The sequence below is a fragment of the Plecotus auritus genome (assembly GCF_963455305.1).
Source record: "Plecotus auritus genome assembly, chromosome: 12".
NCBI lineage: Eukaryota > Metazoa > Chordata > Mammalia > Chiroptera > Vespertilionidae > Plecotus > Plecotus auritus.
In genome coordinates, this window is record NC_137778.1 from 2,483,145 (window position 1) to 2,501,644 (window position 18,500).

General features: G+C 58.6%; 1 protein-coding gene across 1 annotated transcript in view; it reads right to left on the reverse strand.

The window, feature by feature from the left end:
* Nucleotides 1–1,964: 1,964 nt before the first annotated feature.
* Nucleotides 1,965–18,500, reverse strand: part of LMX1A (LIM homeobox transcription factor 1 alpha) — a gene marked incomplete at its 5' end in the record, with an annotated part of 121,792 nt that continues 105,256 nt past the window's right edge. Inside the window, 5 exons of the mRNA XM_080648051.1 lie at nucleotides 1,965–4,832; nucleotides 7,030–7,251; nucleotides 9,620–9,686; nucleotides 11,126–11,203; nucleotides 13,740–13,912. Of these exons, the coding sequence (XP_080504177.1) occupies nucleotides 4,672–4,832; nucleotides 7,030–7,251; nucleotides 9,620–9,686; nucleotides 11,126–11,203; nucleotides 13,740–13,912 (701 nt within the window). The 3' untranslated portion in view covers nucleotides 1,965–4,671. The remainder of the gene's footprint in view (nucleotides 4,833–7,029; nucleotides 7,252–9,619; nucleotides 9,687–11,125; nucleotides 11,204–13,739; nucleotides 13,913–18,500) is intronic.

Consider the following 18,500-nt stretch of genomic DNA (forward strand, 5'->3'; position numbering starts at 1 on the left):
CGGGCAGACTGCATCCCAGACGCAGCCCTGCGGTCCCACAAGGGCAGGTTCAACCCCATGGCCAGGTTCTATGTTTGCATTTGTCGGAGGGGATCTTCGGGGACAGAGGAGGGCTGGACGTGGCAGGTTTGCTCAGGTTCCCAAGTTTTAAGGCATCACCGTGTGCCCAGTTCCTTGAGCCCAAAAGTCTCTAACTCCCCTCCTCTTCTTCCCTGACTAGTGACCAAGTCCTGTGACTTCTGCCACCAAGCGACTCCCCATGTTAGCGCCCACCCTCCACCCTCCCCTTAGCCAGGCCACTGCTTTGCACCACGTGACCACTCAGGCAGCCACTCACCTGCACTTCCACCCCTGGTCCCCGCGGGCAAGCGGTGCCTTAGCCCCAGCTCCTGAGGGGGAGAGGGAGGTCTGAGGGGCGGCAGGAAGCGGCAGAATGAAGTGGCACGTGAGGCCACGCTGGTTTCCCATCCCAGAGGACTGTTTCCATCTAAGCTGCATCCGTCTCCCACTGGCCAATGTCCAGGCGAAAAGTGACAAATCTAATCCATACCCCAGGGGTTCAACATCTGACTCTTGGGGGTCTGGGCGTCCAAGTCCTGGCTTGCTGGAGTCTATACTTACCTTAAACTTTGTAAGGATGGAAGCTGTGTCCTTATCTTTTTAAAAAATGTATTTTTATTGATTTCAGAGAGGAAGGGAGAAGGAGAGGGAGATAGAAACATCAATGAGAGAATCATGGATTGGCTGCCTCCTGCACGCCCCCTACTGGGGACCAAGCCTGCAACCTGGGCACGTGCCCTTACCGGGAATCGAACCGTGACCTCCTCCTTCATAGGTCGACACTCAACCGCTGAGCCACACCGGCCATGTGTGTCCTTATCTTGATCACACCCCAAAGCATGCCTCCGTAGAGTCTAGGTGATGCTCGGGACAGGTTTGTGGAATTGAACCATTGCTGCCCGCAGTGGGTAAGCACAGTTTTGGAGGCCTGTGAGACCCTCCCGGCCCCCCGGCCCCCGTCTGATTTCACAGCCTGTGTTGCCACTCCACACCCTGCACCCCTGCTCCCTACGCTCCGACGTTCTGGCCACAATGCCATCACCCCCTGCTCCTCCTCTAATATTCCTTCTTTCCGGACTGTGCTCCCCACCTGTAAACATCACCTCCCCAGGACGCCACCCCCCCTCCACTTGGCCACTGGGAAACCGCACCCACCTTAGTTGAGGCCCTGGCACATCCTCACCATGTGTCCACATCCTCTTCTCACCGGGAGACCTGTCCTCTGGGGAAAGGTGACTGTTTCCAGAACGTAGTGGCTGGAGAACGCCCACACTACACTGTTGCTTTATTTTATTTGTCACAGGAGAACTGGAGGCCGGAGCGTGAGGGTTCCGGGTACAGGCCAAAGGCCATCGGAAGCAGAAGGAAGAAAAGCTTCTCCCCGGATTCAACAGAGTCCTGGCTTGACTGGAGGAAGTGGAGGGAGGGGCCTGCGCGCTCCTGTGAGGCTCTGAGAACAGCCCCAGAAACAGGGCACGTGTCCAACCGCAGCGGCCCAGCAAGCTGCACACGGCCCCCTCTGAGGGATGGGAGGCCCAGCCCCAGCACCCCCCCTCTGAGGGATGAGAGGCCCAGCCCCAGCACCCCCTCTCTGAGGGATGAGAGGCCCAGCCCCAGCACCCCCTCTGAGGGATGAGAGGCCCAGCCCCAGCACCCCCCTCTGAGGGATGAGAGGCCCAGCCCCAGCACCTGCGGCCTCAGACCATCTACATGTTCTAGAGTCACAGGGACCCTCCCACGCTCTCTGTCCTGCCCCCTCGGCTCCCGCCCATGAGCGTGCTGTCTGCACCTGTCACTATTTACCTTCATGGTCTGTGGGGCTTAGAGTTCTCCCTAACCCGCCAGCTCGGTGTGTCAGGATCCAATCTGACTGTGAGTCACATAAACACACAACAGCAGCAGCTTTAAAACAGAAGTTTATTTCTCTCAAAAAAGAGTTAGGACCCGGATAGTCAGGGTGGGAACGCAGCGTGGCTCCCAGGATTCTTCAGGAATCCGGACTCCTCCTGCCTCGTCCCGCGACGTGTGCCCGCCGTTCACAAGTTCACCTCCTGGTCTAAGACAGCTGCTCCCCTCCAGCTACTGCAGCTGTGCTCCATCCAGGAGGACGTGGCACCGAGGCGCTGCCCGTGGCGCTGCCCGTGACACTGCCCGTGACGCTGCCCGTGACGCTGCCCGTGACGCTCCTGACGCCCCACTGGAGGAGGAGCGGCTTAGCTGAGCCGGCCTTCGAGGGACAGAGGCTTTATCCCGAGTAACCTCGACCACAAACCTGGATGGTATCGTTTGAGAAGAGAAGAGAACAAAGGGAACGACGAGCAGCCCTGGCCACACCTGTCTCTTCAGCAAATTAGTGGGGACACCCCTGTCACCAGCACCTTCACCATCAGCCCCACTCGAAGCCTCAGACGCACCCCTGGGCAGCGCTCCCCTCCCACCAGCACCTGGGCAGGTGTTCGCTCGACGCCCCACACCTGCCCTCGGAAGTCAGACAAATGAGAACGCTGAGACCTGGCCGAGTGTCCCTGACCTACAGGCTTCTCATCTATGAGATGAAGGAGCAACACCCGCCCCTCAGCCTCTGCCTCCGAGATCCTGACTGAGGGTGGGACGTGCAGGCCCTCCTCCTGGGGGATCGCTGGCTCCATCTCAGCAGGAGGGGGGCCCCCTTTCTCCTTGTTTTTTGGGAGTCACCCTTTCCCTTCATGGGAAGCTGGCCATCAGCTCCGCCCCACGTTCTGTTGACAAAACACCAGCCCCCTGGTGCCCACCCCCCACCCACGCCCCAAATAAACAGCAGCTCGTTTGTAAGAGGTTTTTAATTTCATCTTGGTTTGCGAGGTGAAGGAGTGGAACAGGGCCTCTATTCGGTTCACTCACATGGGACCTGCTGCCTTGTCCAGGGGACCTTCCCACCGAGGCCTGCGCGCCGCCTGCTGTCCGCTCGCCAGGCTGGCTGGGGCTCATTGCATAAATTATTAACTAGAGCACAAATATCACATGCCCACGACGCTACCGCCAGGGCGTGCTCCCTCCGGCCTGGCTCCCAGTGATGGGTGAGTGCTGGTCCAAGGCTGTGATGAGTGGCGTTGTCCCGGGAGGCGGCCGGGCCTGTACCGGACCTCGCAGAGCGCAGCTGACCCGACTTCCCGGCACCTCGCTCATTTCTCCGGACACAGAATCAGCCCATCTTAGCAGCACCCGGAGGACGGGCAGGCAGCTGACCCCGTGTGTGATGGCAGCGGGGTCCTCGGGGTCAGGTCAGCAAAATGAGCCTAAGGGGGGCCCTGGCTTCCACCTGGACCCCATGAGCCCAGAAACAGAGCCCAGGACAGGCCAGCACACGTCATGTGAAAAGTACAGACAGTATTTCAGCCTTTCTGGGCCATATACACTCCGTGGCAGTCTCCTTCCCTTTCACTATTGTTTTTAACAACCTTTAAAACTGTAGAAACCCTCTTAGCTGCGGCTTGCCCCTGATCTGGAACCCCACGACACGCTCCTGTGCCCCGCAGCCACAGCCTCCTCCCCGGGACTCTGGTGCCCCTGCTGTCCTGCCTGGTGTCTGAGCCTGGCTTCCCAGAAGGGGCTCCAGGCACCGTGGCCCTCAGGGCACAGGAGCCCCCAACTCTGCAGCCTCAGGGTTCACCTTCACCCCAGGACGGGTCGGGTTGTTTAAACAAACCTCAGATATTCATCTCAGCCCTGCTCGTGTGTCCTGGGGGTGATCAGGCCTTGGGTCCCCCATAAGGTAGGTACGGACTGTCGGCCTCACCCCCACCTGCAAATGATGCCAGTCAAGAGCAGAACTGAATGCCTGGCACCACCAACAACCATATGTCACAATTTTGAAGAAACGAGGACTGGGGTTCACCCTTTCTAGGAACATAACCAGGAAGTGTTCTGTCCCCGGCCAGTGACAGGCCCCAAAGAGAGCAAAACCCAGCAGAGGACCTGCGGGCCATGCCGAGCCACTGCCCACACCCCGTGGCACTGACGACAGAGCCTGGAGCTGGGGGCCGCGGGGAGCAGCCCTCCCTGCCTGCCACAGGTCTCTTCCAACGAGAAATAAAGTTTATAAAAGTAATTCCTCTCATTTATAACTTAAGTGCATCAAGCGTTTCCTTAAATAGAGCTCACACTGAAAATAACAACACCTCTGCTGCCCAGGGGTGTCTGCCATTATGGGCATAGACTCTGCAGATGACATATGAAAGATCACTCCCACACACATCTGCCTGCCTGCCTGCCTGCCTGCCTGTGGGTTGTACGGATGAATAGACATATGCACCTCTTGACAAGCGCTTCCTCAGGAGGTGGGAAGCTGTTAGGGTCTCTACTATCTAGCCTGCATGACAATGTCTACATTAAACATCCCTGTCCTTAGCGACAAACACGCCTGCAAACCTAACGCTAAGACTCTTATTAGAAACATTAAACTATGCGATCTGTTATGCATCCAGTCTTTGGAAATGCCAACCACCCCATTCGGCAGCATCTCCGACAAGACACCCTCCCCCGCCGCCTCATCCTGGCCTCCGGTCCTGCAGCCAGCGACCCTCCCACGTGTGGTGTTCCATATGGAGCCCAGCCACCGCGCTCTGGGGAGGCTCAAGAGGTGAAGTAAGAATTCTGCATGGAGTACAGGTGGTCAATGGGGTTCCCCACTCTGGACTGCAGGGGCCCGGCTTCCGAGGTTGCTAGGAAACAGTCACCCAGGTTACTGAGGGAGGTGTCATCACTATCCAGGTCGTGGAAAAGGGGCTCGGCACCTGAAATGAAGATGAAACACAGGCGTAAGCAGGGACTCCCCTGGGTGCTGAGAAACGCACCAGCATCCAGCATTCTGGGGGTGCTGGGGGGAGGCTACACGGACACAGGCTAGTCTCCCGGGGCACATGTCTGAAGTGCAACAACTGAAAACACGCCAAAACACCAAGCTGAGCGCAGGCAAACAGAGGGCAGACAGTCAATCACTCCCCTCCGCGACAGCGCACGCAGGTGCTTGGGCACCGCTGCCTCCCGCATCTGTATGCAAGCAAGAGGAAGGTGACCCCCGACGGGCCAGCCGGAGGCCACGTGACAACCAGAGGCGCATGCCCTTCACCTCCACGCCAAGCCAACGGGACAGGGAAAACCAGTTTACCACTTTACAGGCTTTAATGGTGCATTTTACTAAAGGGTTCCTCATGGGGCCTGTATGTAGTAAGACCCCTGGCACTGGAAATTTTAGAATCTGCAAAAAGGCATTCGGCCTGTTTTCCACAGCCGTGGGGCGATGACAGGTACAGAGGCTGCATGTGTCCCCTACGGAAGCCAACGCCACGATCGCGGTGGGTCAGCGAGGACCGCAGAGGGCCCGGCCTGCACTGGGGCTTGTCGGACGCACTGGGGGCAGACAGGGTCTACGTGAGGAGTAGGGGGTCTTTTAAAATAAAGGCAAACGGGAGCTTGTTTGACCACACGTGTGAGCTGGGGCATGTCTCAGATGCTCGTTTTGAAGGTTTGCCAGTCAAACATTGTTTTCCGCTCTCGGGGCTGTGTGTGCGGCTTTCACCGGCAGCTGCTGTGCCCCGGCCGCTGACCTCACGCACACGTGCTGCCCGGTATCCGGCCCTGAGGTCCAGCTCCAGCCATCCAGCCAGAGCTCGCCCAGCCACTGGCGAGTGCAGGGGCTCAGCTCTCCACACACCAGCATGTAAACACCCCAGTGCTGGTGGGTGGGCGTGGGAATTGGGGTTCTTTTCACTTCACAGGTCAGCTTCTGCTTCCGGAACTCCAGGAGAACCGAACAGGTGTCCATGTGGTCCAATTAGAGCAGCGTTTTCTCTGCTTTTATCGATTTCCTTGCCGTGGAAGTTCACTGTCCTCGGGCCTCCTGCCTAGATCTTGTTGACAGGGCTGACAGACATGCCGGTCCCTCTCAGAGAGGAAGGACGGGAAGTTCAACCTCCTACTTAAAGCTGACGACTAAGCGGCTCTGAAGGGGGAATGAATGGAGACAGCGCTGGTGAACTGAGTGCTGGGCGTTCTCCTGTGGCCCCTGCGTGGGTGACCCAGCAGTATTTCCTGGGCCTCGATGGGCTTTGCAGCTTCAGGGAGCAGCTGGGAACGGGGCGGATGTGTTTGGGCAGGAAAGAAACGCACGCAAGCAAGTTGTGATGGTCCCTGTGGGGTGGCGGCCCGTAGGCCAGCAGGGGCCACCTCGGAGGGTGGGGCTGGGGGCAGTTGAACTGAGTGCTTCCTTGAAAAATATCATTAAACCAGTGGTCGGCAAAATCATTCGTCCACAGAGCCAAATATCAACAGTACAACAATTGAAATTTCTTTTGAGAGCCAAGTTTTTTAAACTTAAACTTCTTCTAACGCCACTTCTTCAAAATAGACTCGCCCAGGCCGTGGTATTTTGTGGAAGAGCCACACTCAAGGGGCCAAAGAGCCGCATGTGGCTCTCGAGCCGCAGTTTGCCGACCACGGCATTAAACCAAAGGTGAGCATTGAGGAGGGTCATCCTAGAGGCGGGACCACGTGCACCTGTGACCGCAGGTCGGTCCTGTTTCCTCACTTACTGAGGGGCGGGGCTGCGGTGGCAGCGTGGGTCCCCTCGCCTGCTGAGGCCGCTTACCATAGGGGTGCATGTGGTCCCCCCGCCTGCTGAGGCCGCTTACCATAGGGGTGCATGTGGTCCCCCCGCCTGCTGAGGCCGCTTACCATAGGGGTGCATGTGGTCCCCCCGCCTGCTGAGGCCGCTTACCATAGGGGTGCATGTGGTCCCCCCGCCTGCTGAGGCCTCTTACCATAGGGGTGCATGTGGTCTCCCCGCCTGCTGAGGCCTCTTACCATAGGGGTGCATGTGGTCCCCCCGCCTGCTGAGGCCGCTTACCATAGGGGTGCATGTGGTCCCCCCGCCTGCTGAGGCCTCTTACCATAGGGGTGCATGTGGTCCCCCCGCCTGCTGAGGCCTCTTACCATAGGGGTGCATGTGGTCTCCAGGCATCTGGGGCGGGGTGAGGCCCTGCCGGAAGGGGTCCGCGCTGTACACGCCCTGCTCCATGGCCAGCAGCTGCTGCGGGGTGGGCAGGGCCGTGTAGGGGCTCATGATGCCTTCCAGCCCAGTGCTCCCGCCGCCGTTCGTCTGAGCTGTGGGACAAAGAAGCCAGGTCACCCTCACATGCAGCCCGCATCTCCCGCCGGACAGGGGGACATAGAGCATCTTCCGAACATCACAGCCCCCATTCCAGGTGCCCCGCCCGGCACTGGCCTTTACTGTGGCTCCACACAGAGAAGAGAGTGAAGGGCAGGCGGGGGCAGCACAGGGAGTCTGGGCTGGCCCTGGGAACCCCCGTAGCCTGACCCCGTGGACCACACAGGGCTGCTTAAGTAGCCTCACACCACAGCAGCTGGCCTCCCCAGAGCTGGTGATTCCAGAGAGCAGGGAGCAGAAACTGCCACATCCTGTAAGACCTAGCCTCGGGGCCACACCCAGGTCAGCCTATTCAGTGACCAAGGGGACTGCAGGCTGTGGCCACCAGGGGACGAGCATCTTGTCAAGGAGGGTGTGACCACAGCTGTGTGACCACGGCTAAGTCATTTCTTACTTCCTGGGTCAGGGTTTCCCATTCAGAGGGGACAGACGTGAACTGACTGGCAGGTCCCAGCCTGTGCCTTTCAAGGGCATCAGGGGTCCCCTTGCAGCGCGTCCTGAGCTATGCCATTGAAACAAAGGCATCTGAGGGTCCACCCAGGTGCACCTCTAAAGACCCTTCCAGCATCGCCCACAGGAGCCCCTAAGTCAGGCGGGGTCGTGACACTGTCCGGCGACCTCACCGGGCTGATATGAAGGTCCCGTGAGACCATGTGCATGTGCTTTGGGACGGCAAGCTGTCGTCTGCGGGCAGAACCCTGTGAGACAGGACGATGCAGCCCCCGCCACCTGCACGCCCGCTGGGGGTCGTGGACACGGCCCCGTGAGCTCCAGAGCCTGCCTTAGGCCTGAGCGCTGCCTAGACGTCCCCAGGTCAGCACAGGAGCTTCAGTTCTCTCCCCTGGGCCTGGCGGTCTATGTGGAGTCCATCTGCCGGGCCCCTAAAGCCCTCAGGTCCGCGACCCTCTGACCTTCCCAGGGTCCTGAGCGCTAGGGCCCTCAGGCTTCATTACTGCCCGCCCCCCAGGCCCCCCCAGCCTGACCACGGGGAGGCGGGGCTGGTCCCAGCACCAGCAGCACAGCGTGGAACTGCGCAGGTGCCAGGTGTGCTCACCTCCCCCAGCTCCTGCTGGTGTCCTGATCCTTCCTGAGAGCCGCGGGGAGAAGCTAGGGACTCTGAGCTGCCAAGTGGAGCCCTGGGCTGAGCCCAGAATCAAGCAAGGCCGGGTCCGCCCAGGGGCAAGAAGCGTTGCTTGGGACCTGAGAACCAGAACCACACCCCACGCCTTTTGAGTGTGGCCCGCAGACCAGCAGCCGCGGGAGCTTGTTCAACATGCAGGTTCCCAGGCCCCGGCCCAGATCTTAGCAGCCAGAGTCTGTGCTGTACCAGATGCAGGTGGCCCACGTGCAGGTGGCCCACGTGCAGGTGACAGACAGTGTGAGAACCCATCTTAGGAGCAAGCAGACCATTTGGGGGATCTGCCGAATGGATGGCTGAGTTGGGCCATATCGCTTCAACAGTGACATTGTTCTAAAATAGTTATTCTTGATTTAGTGCGTTGAACTTTCTTGAAGACTCCCACACCTGTCCTCCACTCCCTCCCCAGTCCTCATTTAAAAATGAGATTCAGCCCGGCCACGTGGCTCAGTGACCTATGAACCAGAAGGTCAGGATTCGATTCCCAGTCAGGGCACATGCCTGGGTTGCGGGCTCAATCCCCAGTGGGGGGCATGCAGAAGGCAGCCAATCAATGATTCTCTCTCATCATTGATGTTTCTATCTCTCTCTCCTTCACACTTCCTCTCTGAAATCAATTAAAAAATATAGTTTAAAAAAATGAGGTTCATGCAGGAACTTCGAATCAGAGAGAGGGGTCTCGGTCCACGTTGGGCCCCTTCCTCATGTGGGGCCTCGGTCAGCCCTGTGGACCCTTTAGTACCGTCACCGCTGGCCTCGGGGTGGCTGCTGTAAGCATCAGGCCAGCAGGTGGGAGCTGGACTGTGAACTAGAAACTTGCTCCGCAAAGCAAGCAATTATTCGTTTACTGTCATCATTTACCCCGCTTTACGTTATTTTGGCAAAGGCGGAGTCACAGCCGCGCTTCCATGGGGCTGATCTGCCTGGAGGACGGAGGACTGGGAGGACGAGGTGCTGCAGGCCGTCCTCACGGTCCCGACACTGGGCAGGACCAGGGCTGGGGCTTGGGCAAGCCTAGCGCCACCTCCCGCAGGCGGGTCCAGGCTGCAGAGGTGCCAACCTGTCACAGCTCCTCGGGCTCAGTTCCCATGCAGGCCCTACCCCACACGGCGAGGCCAGGGCGTCTGGGAGCCCACAGGGGTAGTCCAGGAAGCCGGGCAGCTGGAGGCTGTGGCAGGGGAGTCCGGCCCCGGCAAGGACGGCGTAAGGGCCCTTACCCGAGCTCAGCCGCTGCGTGTTCTGCTGGTCCTGCTGCTGCTGCTGCCGCCGGGCCAACTTCTTCATCTGATGCGGAGAGAACCCCAGGGTTAGACGGCAGGGGACCTGCAGGGGCTCAGGCCTCGTGGACGGGCCGCATGCAAGGGCAGAAACACGCCCCCAGAGGTGACTTGCACGGGAGCCAGCAATGGTGTCTCAGCAGGAGCAGCGAGTCCCTCCCCACAAACAAAACTTGCTGCTGATGTTGCGACAGTTTTATGTGAGGTCTGCGTGTGGGGAGGGAGCCTGCAGCCTGGCAAGGGGCTGCCCACAGGGTGTGAGCGGGGGTGAGCCAAGAGGCTGTCCGCGTCACTCCCCTACCTGCTGGCTCTCGGGTCTGCGAACCCACTGGGAGGGTCAGGCCTCCAGGTAAGAGCTCACCCCCAAAGACCATGTGGGCACACACTTCCTGAAGGAACACTGTGACCCAGTGTTTCTCAAACTGTTCCGTGAAAGGCGAGGGTTCCATGAGATACTAATATCCACTTGGAGTGTGTGCGTAGGGGACACTAGGTTACAAAATAATTCTTTACTACAAGATTTCCCAGAGCTCCGCATGTGCTCCGTGCCACCTGACTCCACAGGCTGCTGGCCCTTCACACCCTGAGCCATGAAATCCTTCCACGGGAAGGACTGCGGAAGGCACACTAACAGCATGTTCCGAGAAATTCAGGGAGGCACATGCTCCTTAAACCGTTATGTCAGATAGCAAGCTGTTAATTCGTCGCCCACTGACGCTCAGGGCTCTCAAGCAATGGGCCACAGGACACATGAATTCAGGTCTAAAGTAAAAGACTGTGTGCCCGGCCGGTGCGGCTCAGTGACTGCGCGTCAACCCATGCACCAAGAGGTCACCGGATCGATTCCTGGTCAGGGCACATGCCCGGGTTGCAGGCCTGATCCCTGGTGGGGTTGTGTAGGAGGTGGCTGGTTGATGATGTTTCTATCTCTATCCTCCCTTCTGCCTCTCTCTCTAAAATCAATAAAAACATTTACAGTAAAGGCCTGCCAGGAGAATGCAGATGGCTCTATGAAGACGTGGCCTGCACTGGGGTAGGGTGCAGGGCTGGGGGGGGAGGCTGTTGCCCTGGGAGAGGCGGGAAGGCGTCCACAGGCCATCATGTCGAGGTAGAACAGTCATAGGTGTGCCCTGTAGGTTTGTCTCTGACATTTGAAAAGAACTTTGGGTCTGGGTTAAACTAATGTGACTTAAAGAACCTGCTTTTACCAAAAGGCACAGGAAGACACTTATTCACGCACATGGCTGGCCAGGCCCACAGTCATGACCACTAGGAAAACAAAGGCCATTTCACGCGGCTGGGCCTGAGATGACTGCTGAGAGCAGAATCTCGAAGTCGAGGGAACGCTCCATGAATTAGCTGGTCGGGACGCTGTCGGCCAGGACACAGTCCCCCTCTCCCGTCCCAGGATCCCGCCCCCAACAGGCAGGCTGAGGCGCGGGCTACCTTGGCTCGCTGGTTCTGGAACCACACCTGGACCACACGGACGCTCAGCCCTGTCTCTGCAGCCAGCGTCTCCCTCACCTTGAAAAAACAGAGCGTTAGAAACACGAAGCATGGTGTCTGGGGAAAGGTAGGAACTCCATGCAGAGCGCGGGAGGCCTGAGGGGTCTGGTACCGGCGCCGGCACTGCCCGACGTGCAGCCAGATCGAAGCACGAGAACAGAGAGGGTCTCCCCAGGCAAACAGGGAGGAATAAGTGTCCACGTAGAGGTGAACAAGAGGTCTTTGGGGCGTCTCCGACTCTGGAAATCAGGCCTTCAGGTGGCTCTCGGACCTTCGCAAAGCTTGTGCCCAGCCAACCACCATGCGTGCGCACTGACCCACTTAGGGAGAACTCGGGGTGAAGGCCACCAAGCAAAGCACAAGTGGCTCCTGCTTGCCCTCTTCCCCTGTCCTAATTCGCTGACCTAAGTCTTCGGTTCTGTCCCCCATAGCTCTGGGTGACTAAGTGTTTCACAAACACTCATATTCAGTTACCCCACGTGAGCCTGGCCCAAAAAGACTAAGACGGGTCTTCCAGACTCCAGCAGAGCAGACGCTCTAGGGCAGGCACACTCCCTGGGGCCGTGCAGAGCCGGGCGATGGGGACCCCCACACTGAAGAGCTGCGTTTAAATATCTGCCCTCTGTGCAGACGCACGTCGAGGGGCCGGAGCAGCACGGCCCTGCTGGTTGGATTCGGGAGGAGCTCCCTGAGTGAGCACCTCAGCAGGGCGGCCAGGAGGCCTTGGGAAGGACTCCCCTCATCGGCTCCACAGCTACAAGTGGGGTGATCAGACCAGTGTACAGCACAGCCTTCTGAAGACAGCTGTGCCCAGGGACCCACCTCCACCGTGGAGACCCTCTCCGCCCTTCAGAGGCCCAGCCCAAGAGCTCCCTGTTCTGCAAAGCCCTGCCTGATTCCCAGACACAGGTGGCCTTTCCCGGCCGCCCCTCTGCCCCGGCCACGCGGCCCTCTCTCCGGGTGCAGTCATGTGCACACCTGTCTGCTGCTGGGGCTGGAGGCTGCTGGGACCCGCTGGGCACAGGCCACACGGGGGTGGGCGTTCAGTGCACGCACACAAGCACCACGAGGGTGGTCATTTGTCCTGGGCGAGCTGACTGCAGGCCATTTCACTTTCCCCCAGAACCTCCCGGAGAGGAGGTTCTCGCTGAGCACTCTGTCGTGAACGTCTCCAAGGCCAGGCGTGGCGGGCTCTACTGTTGCTCCTCCCCTGCTTCCCCCACGCCAGCTCAGTGGGGCCTGGCCAAGGGCTGGCCGTGGTGTGGAAGGCGGGTGCGTGGGAGTGAAACCCAGGAGGGCTTCCCTGGGCTTGCCGGGTGACGTAGCCTCTGGCCTTCGGCCATCTTCGCGAGAACAGTGTCAGGTGCCGCTCTCCGTCAGCCCGACCCTCGGAGGAGAGGCTGGGGCGGCGGGAACCTGAGCCCACGGGGCTGCAGCCATGCCCTGCCCAGGGGCAGGAAACCAGTGAGGGCTGGAAACCACTGAGGTGGTGCTTGTTATGGCAGCAAAGCATGACTGACACAGATACAGAGGCAGGAAAAACAATGCTAAAGTGTTTGTGTATTTCCTCCATGAATTTCAATGAGGGCTTTCTTATTTGTATCACGTAAGTGACAGTGACCAGCATGTGACAGGCAGCCAGCAAACGGCAGGTGCTCAATAAACAGGCCAGCACTCTGTGGCAGAGACTAAAGTCCCCAACACCCACCCTCCTGCCTCCTATTAGCAACCGAATCCCCAGCTTCAGCGCAGCACGTGGTGGGCCAGGCAGACTCACTCCAGCCTCCCTGCAGGAGGCAGTCCCGGGATTACATTTTGGCCAAAACATATGAATGAAAGTGATGCAAAGAATCCTGGTTTTGTCCTTAAAGAGGCAGCTGCCTGCCCTCCACTTCCTCTGAGAACCACATAGCCCCCGGCCACGCGATGGCCAGCAGGGCAGCCCAGCAGCCTAGGACTGTCACCTCCAGACCGTGACGCCCGAGAGAAGTGTCTCTCTCATTCAACCTCTGCTGTGTTCTGTTTTTTGTTTTTCATGAAAATTCACAGCAGCCTGATCCATAACAGGCCCAAATTGGAAACAAACCAAACACCCATCGACAGGTGAGTAAACGAGCGAACGATGGCCCATGCGGAGGGCGGAATACCATTCAACAGCCAAAGCCAAGGAAACGACACACAGACGAATCCCAGGTCACCTCCCCAAGAGGAACAAATGGGAGCAAAACAAGAGCAGACCACCAGCCCTGCAGGGTGGCTTCCGGTCACGGCACTGTGGTCACCCCAAGTGGCACCTGTGTTATTCCCACTGATCTCCCAGAGTGACAGGTGTGAGCACGCGGCCAGCGGAGTGGGCACGCTCACACAAAAGCTCGGGCGGTTCTGCTAGAGGCCTGGCCACAGCCTCAGACCCCGGCGTCCCCACCCCGCTCAAGGCCACTGCACAGACCGAGCAGCCTCCCCCGCCCTGACCCCAGGCGCCCGTGACCACGCCAGAGGAGTGAGGCGACTGCGCGAAAGTGGGCTGGGCCCTTCCCTCCCTTCCCTCCTGTACCTTTCTGCACGGCTTGGACGACACCTCAAACGAGGCCTTGAACGCCCTCCTCTGCTGGGTGGTCAGGATGGTTCGGGGCCGTTTGGGGCGCTTATGGTCCTTGCCGTCCTCGGCGGCTCCTTTCCCTGCCCCGTGGGCGGCCTTGCAGAGACTGTCTTCGTCGTCACTTTTGCCTGAAAGAAGTAGAAAGGTGTGTCCCTCACAGCCACTGCCTGGAGCTGCGCGATTCCCTAAGAGGCGCTCGGCCCACGCCTCCATACGATGCTTACACGTGAGTGCAACTCGGGTGCTTGGTGCTCCGATGGGGCGGCCCCAGGCACGGCTGAGAGGCACCCTCCGCGAGACCTTCCGCCCAGCGTGTGTCCTCGCCGGGACCTCAGGGGGGAGCGGCTTAGCGCTCTACAACTCCATTTCCTTACTGCAAAACCGGGTGTAAGAGAACCTCCTTCTTTGGGGTGTTGAGAGGAGTCAGTGGGCTGACAGGTAAGGCAAGCGGAGTGCTGCTTGGCGTAAAATAAATGCCCAGTCTGTTGTGACTATACCACAGGTGTCACTTCTCAATCTAGACCTGAAGAGAGGACCCCCAGGACCTGCAGGAGATCACCCAGGTGCACAGATAACTGAGGATCGACAGACAACTGCATTGCTCACATTTCTGTGAATTCCTTCAACTCTCAAAGCAGTGAGTGATACAGGGGAACTTCTGAAGGAATAAGCCCCCAGCATGTGGCACGCTCTTCCCTGGCCCCTCCCCAGCCCACTGACCTCACGCTCCCTGGGGGGCTGTTTCTAGGGTCTGGGGACCCGTGTGGGCGAGACGCTCCCTTTTCTCTGGAGAGACCACAGGTGGCAGCTCACGCATTCTCTGCCTCCCGAAGAAGAGACCGGTGAGAAGATGGGAAGATGGGAAGAGGAAGGCTGGGAGGGGCAGGAGGAGGGGGTCAGGGAGGGAGGGGATGGAGAGAGGATGAGGCTCGGGTTGGTACTCTGCCGGTGCTTTGTTTTGGGGTACATTTCTCCCTCTGCAGCCTCCTCTCGCCGCCCTACCTCTCCTCTCTCTGCCCAGGCCCCTGTGCCCTCCAGGAATCACGTCACGCTCTAGATGAGGGTGTGTGGCCTTCTCTGTAAACAGCCAGAGCAACGGTTTTACTCTTGCAGGTCCACGGTCTCCGTTGCAGCTGCCTACTTTGCTGTCATCTCGCGAAGGCAGCCGCAGACACGAGTGGGCACCACTGTGGGTCACTGTGTGCCACCAGGTGCCCTACTCTAGGCCCTCCTGACCTCCTGGCCCACCCTTCCAGGCTCGGCACTGGGCAGCAAGCACTGGTCATTCGACTCGGAGGAGTCAGTGCTGGAGGCTGCTCTGTTCTCTCCCACAGCCAGTGACACACGTAACAGAAAGGCCTCCACCCACCAGTCGCCACGGAGTGGCAGGTGTCCTGGCCATTCCCAGCGAGAGGTCCTCCCGGGGGAGAGCTGGAGGGCCCCTGGCACCTCCCAACGTGCAGGCAGATGGCACAACCCAGCTGCCAGGGGAAGACAGGCCCCAGGTCCCACCCCCTGGCTTATGTCCACTGTGCTGTCCATATTATGGGCACAGAAGTGCCCTTACTGTCCGGGAAGTCCCAGGCTGCCTGGATGTCACCGAGGCTCTGGCCTTTCTCAGCCTGACTCTGACTCCCGCTTCTCCAGGAAAACAGGCCGTGCCTACAATACACACAAATCAATTTGCCCACTACAAGAAGAAATGCCTGCAGGAACGGGAGCGTGGGAGGGGGGACCCCTCTCGGTGCCAGAGGCTCCCCACCCCAATGCAGCCCAGCAACTCCTTGTCGTTTAAGCTGACCCCCCAACCCCCCGCAGAGATGAAAGCACCATAGCATCTCCCATGACAAATGTCGGTCCCAGGGAGGCCACTTGGACACACGCAGCACCCACCGACCCTCGTGGGGCGTGCAGACATGAGTTCTCCGCACAGCGGGCCGAGGGAAATGGATTTGCTTGGCACAAACTTTGAAACATGCATCTCAGGGCCTTTCTCTCCCCTTTTCTTGTAAAGAAAAAGTCTGGAACGGCTCAGGGCTGTTGCTTCCCCTGGCCAGACTCCCACCGTTTATGACATAAACAGTCATAGATGAAAGGCTACCTGTGGGGCCTGGAAGATTCATCTCGGGTGGCTGGAAAAATCCCAGAGCCCATAACTGGGGCCAGAGAGATCTGAGCTCGGCCCAGGAGGCGAGGGAGGGAGGCCAGAGCCGCTCCTGCCACGGCAGGGAGAGGCGGGAGCGGGCCTCAGGTGAGCCTGGCGGAGTGTGGAAGGCTGGGCTTGTGGAGGGGGAGGGGGGCAGGAAGAATTTGCCAAGACAGGAGGCAGGGGAAGCTATGAGGCTGGGCCCCATCTCCCAGGCACAGCTGTGCTCCACTTGGGACGAGGCAGCAGTTAAAATCCCGCAGGCAACCAGCGAGGGTCCCGAGAAGGGCAGTCCCTGCAGCTACTGTGTGGAAACTGCCTTCCCCACGATTCCTCACCGAGGTCTCCCCTGAGACCCAAAGCAGGCCCTGAGTCCGCACCGGGACTGGTTCCCTTTGTCATTTGCTCAGTAAGCCAGTATCGGGGCTCAGCACAAGGACTCCTTGGGACAGAGACGGTGCCACACCCGCCCCTGCTCTCAGAGTCCCTGCTACTAGAGGAAAGAGACCCCGCACCCGAATAATCGCCCACGGGAGGGCGTTGGGGAAGGGGACATGGAGCAGGTGTCACTCGAATTAAAAATGACTGACACAACCCAAGTCACAGGAGAAGGGGGCCACTGTATGTCAAGAGAGCGCCTTCAAGGGCAGGTAAGCCCTTGTTCACCCGCGAGGCAATACGGAAACTCCCATGCTTGCCTGAATCAGACATGGCAGCCTTTACAACGCATTGTTTCATTACGGCAGGATGCGGCAGGAAATGGGTATTAGCCTTTTTTCACAGGTGAGTAAACTGAGGCCAGGGGAGGGGTGACCTCTGGCCCAAAGGCACACAGCTGGGAGCGCTGTCTCCCCTCCCCCGCCCACCTGACCGGCCCGTGGAGATCCGATTATCAGGATCTGCCCAGCTGGGGCCGCGTCACAGTTATTACAGGGTGAGGACAGAAGGGCTCATGGGGCAGGCGTTCAGGGGCCTGATCGTGCACCTGAGTGCCTCCTGGAAGAGCCACTCTTTCAGTCCCAAAGGGACAGAGCCTACTTTAAATCCAGGTCCCCCACTTGTCCCCTTTCTCCTGAGCACACCCCACACTGCCAGCCCCACTCAGGGAAGGTCTCACCCCTGGCGCACTAGCCACACAGCACACAGAGGCCACACTGCACTCCGGAGTCAGGCCCGAGGTAGTGTCCCAAGAAAGACACCTTTGTTCAGCCATGACCACTTTAGATGGGGATTCTGTGCCAGGCTGGGGGAGGGTGCTGGGTCAGAACCAGGGCATGCCAGCTCAGCCATCCCACAGGCCCCAGGGGAGCTGGGCTCCACTCGGGAGTGCTGGCTGCCCGCCACGGCCTGGGCGCCCCTCTCCCCAGCTTGGCTGCTGCCCAGGAAGGGGAACCTTGTGCTCCGGAGGTTGACAGGAAACAGGACAGTGATGGTGCAATTACTGTGGATCTGTATCAGACCCGGGCCTTTCCCCATGCAAATGGGCTTTATGCACATACACTCACACACATGCACACAGTCACACATTCAAATGCATAGACATGGATGCACACGTACACATCCATGTACATGCACACATGTACATACTCACATGCACGCACTCACACATGCACACACTCAAATGTATGCACATACATGTACACATTTGCACACATGCACACTCATGTGCTCACACTCATGCACACACCCATGCACACATGAACACACTCACACATGCATACACTCACACACATTCATACACATGAACGCAGTCACACACATGCATATACATGCATGCACGCATGTACAATAATATACATGCACACACGCACATTCAGTCACACGCATGCATGCGCATGCACTCACACATGCATGCCCATGCATTCATACATGCACACACACTCACGTACTCGCTCATAGGAATACTCACACACATGCACAATGAATAAATTTGCGTGCGTGCACTCACACACCTGCACAGGCGCACACACATTCACACATGCACACTCACACATACACACATGCATACACGTGCACTCACACATGCACACCCATGTATTCATACATGCACACACACTCACATACTCACATGCATACTCACACACGTGAACGCACACTCGCACACATGCACAGACACACACACTCGCACGCACACGTACACACATGCATACGCACCCACAAACTCACACACTCTGCATCTTTTCCTCTTTGAGTTTTTCTATCACTTCCTCCTCCCCCTCTGTAATGAGAACATGGCCACATGCAACTCAAACTGACTAGCACTATGCAAATGCTGAATGTCCCTGGCACAGATGTGCCATATACATCTGCATATGAAATATGATGACATACTGATCATCAGGACATCAGAAAATCCCTCCACACCCACGTCACTGCATTCGAATAGAGCAAGGGGAGATGCACTAAATAAAAACCGTATCTTGCACCATCCTGACTTGGCCAGCCTCTGAGCGGGAACCTGGGGCACGCAAAACAAGCCGAATCAGATATTTGGGGTTCAGTCTCAGTAAAAGCTCATAGCTAGCCACCGGAAGTTCACAGGCGTGGGGTGTGACCTACAATACACGACA